This window comes from Crinia signifera, chromosome 12 (genome assembly GCF_055691185.1).
Source record: "Crinia signifera chromosome 12, ASM5569118v1, whole genome shotgun sequence".
Classification (NCBI taxonomy): Eukaryota; Metazoa; Chordata; class Amphibia; order Anura; family Myobatrachidae; genus Crinia; species Crinia signifera.
Window position 1 is genome coordinate 16,990,139 of NC_139228.1, and position 6,410 is coordinate 16,996,548.

Sequence of the window (6,410 nt, forward strand, 5' to 3'; positions counted from 1 at the left end):
TACGGCCAAATCCCGGGATCCTGCCAATCCCGATCCTGGGATTGGCCGCCCTAATCACAATGCATTCATATATTCTTTACTTTATAGAGCCATCATATTACTTGGTACTTTCAACAGAATATGGAATCCTTCCCATCAGTCCTTGCTGAATTTATACAAGGAAAGTGTCAACATAAAAAATGGTCGACAAGGGAAAAGATCAACATGCATTTTCACAGTTTTTAGTGTCTATGTCGACATAGGTTAACATGGACACCGTATTATTGTCCCTTGTCCCCTTGAGGGACTCGCTGTACTTGCTATGCTTCGGGAATGATGCCTTGCCGCGCTTGGCACACTATTCTTCCTCTGGGTCCACTGGGATGGTAAAGTATGAACAAGTCGGTTTAAAAAAAAAAAACATGAAAAACTTGCTTGTGTCGATCTTGTGACCATATCGACCTAATGCACGTCAACCTTTTTTCATGTGTCAGAGTAGACCTGTAGATCTAGGCCAGGCATTCCCAACCACGGTCCTCAAGGCACACCAACAGTGCAGGTTTTAGTGATATCCAGGCTTCAGCACAGATGGTTTATTCAAAACAACTGAGGTGAAAAAACCATCTGTGCTGAAGCCTGGATATCACTAAAACCTGCACTGTTGTTGTGCCTTGAGGACCGTGGTTGGGAATGCCTGGTCTAGACACTGACAACCTAATAACCACATACCCATAATCAGTAGCATAGCTACATATGTGGCAGACCCTGCGGTGGCTTGGGGGAGCGGTGTCAGCGTGGTCTGTGGTGGGCGCCGCTGGCTGAACTGACAGGCGACCCAGGCAGAGCGGGGACCCAGTGCATATTTAATAAACGGGTCCTTGCCCTGTGCATATGTAATGAGTGGGTCAGCGCTCACTGCTGCCTGGGTCGCCTGTCAGCTCAGCCAACGGGGCCTGTAGTCCATCGCCTTGCCCTTTCTTGTGTGTGGGGCGGGGGGGGGGGAGCGGAATTTTTTTTTACAGGGGGGAGAAAAATTTCTAGCTACACCACTGCCCATAATTTGTTATTGCTGTGATAAGAGATAAGTAATGATAAGTAATGAGGGTATCTCTTGCAGATGCTCAGTCCATGGTACCGAGCACACACTGCTGATACTGACCACTAGCAGCCACTAATGAGCTATATTGGAGTTAGAGGTCGCAGCACTCAGATTGCAGATGCCGGCAGGCGGCTTTTTCCTAATGGAGTCCCCATCAGCACCAACATTTTTACACAGGCCAGATCTCTATGGGTTTTTCCTGGTGCAATCCAAGTGTATACAGTATACTTGTGTTGCAGAGCTGTCAGATGCATCCCATATACACACTATTGCCTCATATTTCAGCTACATTTTATGCAGGCAATTTGAGTGTAATATAAATTCAACTTCTTCTCTTCATCTCCATACCTCACAACATTTCCACATCCCGCTCGTGTCCGGCAGTGTTTCGCGGCATGGGGGGGGGGGTTTGCAGTTGGGAGTTCCTCTGTCTCACGCTGAGCATTGGTGAATAGACGCTGTCCGCATGTGCACAGCATCTATTCCTGCAGGTGGAGGGGCTGGGGGCATGGCTAGAAGCTCACAGAACCTCTGGCCATGCCCCCCACAGTGACAAAACGAGAGTGTGGCCTCGTGGGAGTGATATCATTTGTAGGCCATGCCCCCTCATCTCCAGGCTACACCCCCAACTTTTGGCGTCACATGAGGATGTCCCGCCCCGGGACTTTTTCAATGTTGGAAGGTATGCATCTCCCCATTCACTTCCTGCGCCTCTTAATTTTCTGGAGAGACTGGTGTAGTCTAGCAACAGTGCGCGTGCATGCACACAAAAGGGGTGTGGCCATGACAACTGCTTGCAGGGGTGTGAGTCACAATGGCCTGGGCTTGCTGTAATCCCCTTTGTTTCCCTATGCCAGGTGACCGAGCAGCAGATAGGGTGGTGGTCTGCCCTGGTCTCTCCGCGTCCATCTCTGTTTTTCTGCCCCTCTAAAATTTTCTCCATAGTTTGACAAACTTCAATAAATACTAATAAAAATGTTAAACTTTTATGACCTTGCCATTGCTCCTTTGTCTTGGCCACTGATTTACTGTGCAATGTGTGACATTTTATAAATTGTAAAAAAAACTGACCTCTCACTTTATGTTCTTGACAGCTATTAATGAAAAGGTTTCAAATATTTTAATAACAATACTAGGATGTGTCCACGTCTACTTTCGGTGACATGTGACCCAGAATGTGTGAGTTTCCACATTTCCAGCTTTCCATGGTGACTCATAACTGGGAAGGGAACACGCCGTTCCCATCCTCACCACAATTACTTTATTTCTATTTTCATCTACAGGTGGTCAAGCAGCATCTGCTAATATTCAAGTATATTCTAAGCAGGTGGAAATACAAAAGGACAGTTCAAATATGCTCCCACTTGCTACTCTTATATCTTGCACAACCTTTTTGACTTTTCAACCTCTATATCTAACAACTTCTACATCAAAATGTATTTTGGAGGGAACTGACCACTGACCACTGAGTCCTCTCTTGGAGCACAAGAACAGTGCGAACCTATACAGTAGCATACCTCCCAACATTTTAATGTCCCATAGCAGGACTCCCGCTTGCCTTTCTGGTAAGGAGACATGGCCCCGGGAAAAGGGCTGTGGGCTTTGTGGGTATGTGTGCGATTGCAAAGCCACACCCCTTTTTGCCATTGTGGGGGCATGGCCAGCGCTCTGTGTGCTGCTGGCAATACCTCCTGCCCCTCTCTCTGCAGATAGATGCTGCTAGGCAGAGCACAGAGCAGCAAGTGACAGAGGGGACTCCCAACTCTCACCCCCCGCCCCATACATTGCGAGACAGTGCTGTCCCCGGATGGGAATATGGGATAGTCCCAAACAAACAGTAGTGTCCCGGGAAAAAATTGGACTTTTTAGAGGTATACGGAAGAGTTTATATTGGCTAGTAGAGGAACCTAGGAGCAGCTTTATAAACAGTGACAAACAATGGCTGCAATTAGGGTGCACTGTACAGTACAGGCTGCTATAGATGTTCTGGCTCAGCTGTATGACCACAGGTAAAAAAAAGAAACCTGTACTGTATGTATGGGAATAAAGGTTCCTGTACAGTAGCCTATGTCAAATGGTATGAATTTGACCTCTGACTTTTGGTACATACACAAACAAATACAGGCCCAATTATTTGTAATAGACAAAATAAATTAACACTGATTATCCTTTGTTACGTTTATCAGAGGTAAGAATGTGCGTCCTGCAAAGAATAACAAATCATTGTGAATTGTTTTTCAGACAATACTGTATACTACACACAACTCTTTGTGTTCTTCCATTGATACTTTTTTTGTTCTCCTTCCAAGACACGTGATTTATGCCCCTAATCAGCACAATCTGTACAGTGCCTCCAGCTTCCCCGGACTGGCTGCTGCAATGTTTGATATAGAAAATGATCCAAACCAGGAAAGGCGTTGGCAACAAGTTGAAAAGGAAATTTCTGTCATTGTGTTCACCATCGCCTCCGCTGCTAGCACCATGCAGGACACTGGCAGCATAGGAGGGGTCAGTGTGAAATACTGAGGTGTTGTCCTCTTAATGATGTACATTAACTAGCATGAAATGCATACAAGTGCCACTGATAACATCTGTTATTTAAACTGATGTATTGTATAGAAAAGGTGTCCTAAAATATCCTGATTTTCCAGTTGTAAATGCTAGGAGGTATGCTATCTATATTTATTGCTTATAGGATACATGTTCTCTTACTGTGGAGCAGATGTATTAAGACTGGCGAAGGGATAAAGTGGAAATTGATAACGCAGCAGCCAATCCGCTCCTGTCATTTTTCAAATCCAGCCTGTAACTTGACAACTAGGAGCTGATTAGCTGGTGCATTGTCACCTTCCACTTTATCACTTCACCAGGCATAATTCTGCCCTACTTTATGCTTAGATCTTTTCCATTGGTCCCCTCTAGTGTGGCCAATCCCGGGATCGGGATCGGCGGGATCCCGGGATTTGGCCTAAAAAAGTCCGGGATTTCAATCCCGGGATTGGAGAATCCAATCCCGGGATTTCGGGATTAGACTGCGCATGCGCAGTCTAATGCCGGGCAGCGTCTGAGCACTAGCTCAGACGCTGCCCGGCTGTTCCCGTAACCTGACCCGGCGTGTGGCCTGCGTAGCGTGACAGTAGAGGTCACGCTGCGCAGGCCACACGTCACCAGTGACCGCCGGCCTGCCTCCGCCTGCCCGCCTCCCGACAGCACGCCGGCCTGACTCCGCCCGCCTCCGCCTGCCAGCCACGTCTCCGCCGCCCGCCGTCTTCTATGGAGGTGCACTTGCCGGGAGGCACCGTGCACCTCCAAACCCACTCCCGGCCGCCCGCCCGCACCCTAATGTAAGTAGATGTGCGGGTCGGCCGGGGTGGGTACTATGCTAAAAATGGGGTTTTTTTTGCTGGGGATGCCAATCCCGGGATCCCGGGAATCCCGGGATTGAGCATTTTTCAATCCCGGATCCCGGGATTGAAAAAATGCCCCGGGATTGGCATCCCTAGTCCCCTCTGATTACCTGTTTAAAACCTGCCTTTAAATAGTAGAATTATAATCATGTCTAATTATCGTATGCTGTATGATACATTGCAAATGATTTTAATATATATATGAAGCGATTGTGAATTTTATCATAATAAAACCACATCACATCAAAAACGTTTAAGAGATGTTTTATTTATTCCTTGTGTAATAAATTGTAGATCTGAATATATGGGTGTGCGTGTGGTACAAAATGTCAACATTTATAATGCCGACATTGCCATTGTTACATTCTGTCTGGGTTTCCAGGTTATCGGCAGCATGTGGGATATTTCAGTAGTTTGGGGGTTTGTGTATTGAGGTTGCAAGGCAACCATATGTCACCTGGCCTTTCCGGAGCCGATCGTAAATCTTCAGTTGATTTGTTAGCCTTGCTAACCGTAGGTTCCTTACTGCTTATCAATTACAGCTGATCAGTAGCACTGACCTGTATGATCACATGTTGTCTAACCTAAAGCTGATTGGCCAGCACTAACATAAATACATTCAGCGCCATCCTGACCTTGCTGGTGTAATGGGCTAACCTAGCCAGTCCTGTGCTTGTTCTTTGCATGACTTCTGCTTGTATTTAGGATTACCACTGTGATTGCTGTCTGCATTCTTGAGCCATGAGCCATGACCGTTTTCAGAATTCACATACCTGTGCTTGCCATTTAACAATCCTCCATTTTAATTTCCTATTACCGCAACCTGTCCCTGACTAATCTCATTGGGTTTCATTCTGTCACACATTGATTTGGGTGAGTTTTGGTCCAGGGTACTTTTTACCCAGGACCGGGTCCTGCTCCAACGTTGCAGTCAGTGAGAAAGGATACAAAGATATTGGTTTAGCTAATGTGCAGGCGTCTAATATGCGTAAAAGCAAATCTGTTTAAAGTACAGTTTTCTCTTCTACATTGAATAATGTAGGCAGGCCCGTGCCCTAATCCCTGGTGCGACCCAGCATTTGCGATGTGAAAGGGGTCAGACCACATGCATCCTGATTTTGTTTCATTCTTGTATCTTGATGAGGCAATGAACAATGTGAAGGCTTATCCTGTTCGTAGCTCCCTCTAAAAGCAAAAAATGTAATCCATAGATGCAAGTAATATAAATATAATATAAATATAATCAGTGGTCAAAGTGAAAATTGGGGGTATGGAAAAGTAAATGTTGTAGTCAAGCGTGTGCTCCTGAAAAAGGGGCATGGCCACTTAAAAGGGGGTGTGTCCTTGAGTGTATTGTACCAAACCATATACCCATTATACAACCCAATAGCAGACCCCCTTATCCTTGACCCTTAAGCCAAAATTTACACGGAATGAGACAAAATTTTAATTTTACCATGTGGATTGGAGCAAAATTCACATTATGCCACACAGCTTCAGACAGAATTCAGGGACAGAGAAAAGGACAGCAGGGACACAGGGACAGAGACAGCTAGGAGGCCAGGGCAGAGAGGGCAGGGACAGAGACAGCTAGGAGGTCAGGGCAGAGAGGGCAGGGACAGAGACAGCTAGGAGGCCAGGGCAGAGAGGGCAGGGATGCAGATGTGGGCTGTAAATGAATAGAGCAGGGGTCCTCAGGAACATGCACTTGTGTGGGGTCCTGTGGAACAGGGTTGGGGACCACTGATCTAGTATGTCTGCACTATATTGTTAATTATGCGCACTCCCGTAAGTCGTTAGCAACGTCATTTTTAATCTGTGCGCGCAGCTCGATCTGAGGATATTGGGCCTAATTCACACCTGTCAGCAAGGCTTCAATCAGGGGCTGGGGGGCTGGGGGGCTGAGGTCACAGAGGGGTGAGGTT

General features: G+C 46.6%; 1 protein-coding gene across 1 annotated transcript in view; it reads left to right on the forward strand.

Moving 5' to 3' along the window:
• Positions 1 to 4,054, forward strand: part of LOC146050488 (putative N-acetylated-alpha-linked acidic dipeptidase) — a 96,278-nt gene extending 92,224 nt beyond the window's left edge. The window contains exon 17 of the mRNA XM_083167531.1: positions 3,388 to 4,054. Coding sequence (XP_083023657.1) covers positions 3,388 to 3,604 — 217 coding nt within the window. The 3' untranslated portion in view covers positions 3,605 to 4,054. The remainder of the gene's footprint in view (positions 1 to 3,387) is intronic.
• The last annotated feature ends 2,356 nt before the right edge of the window (positions 4,055 to 6,410 follow it).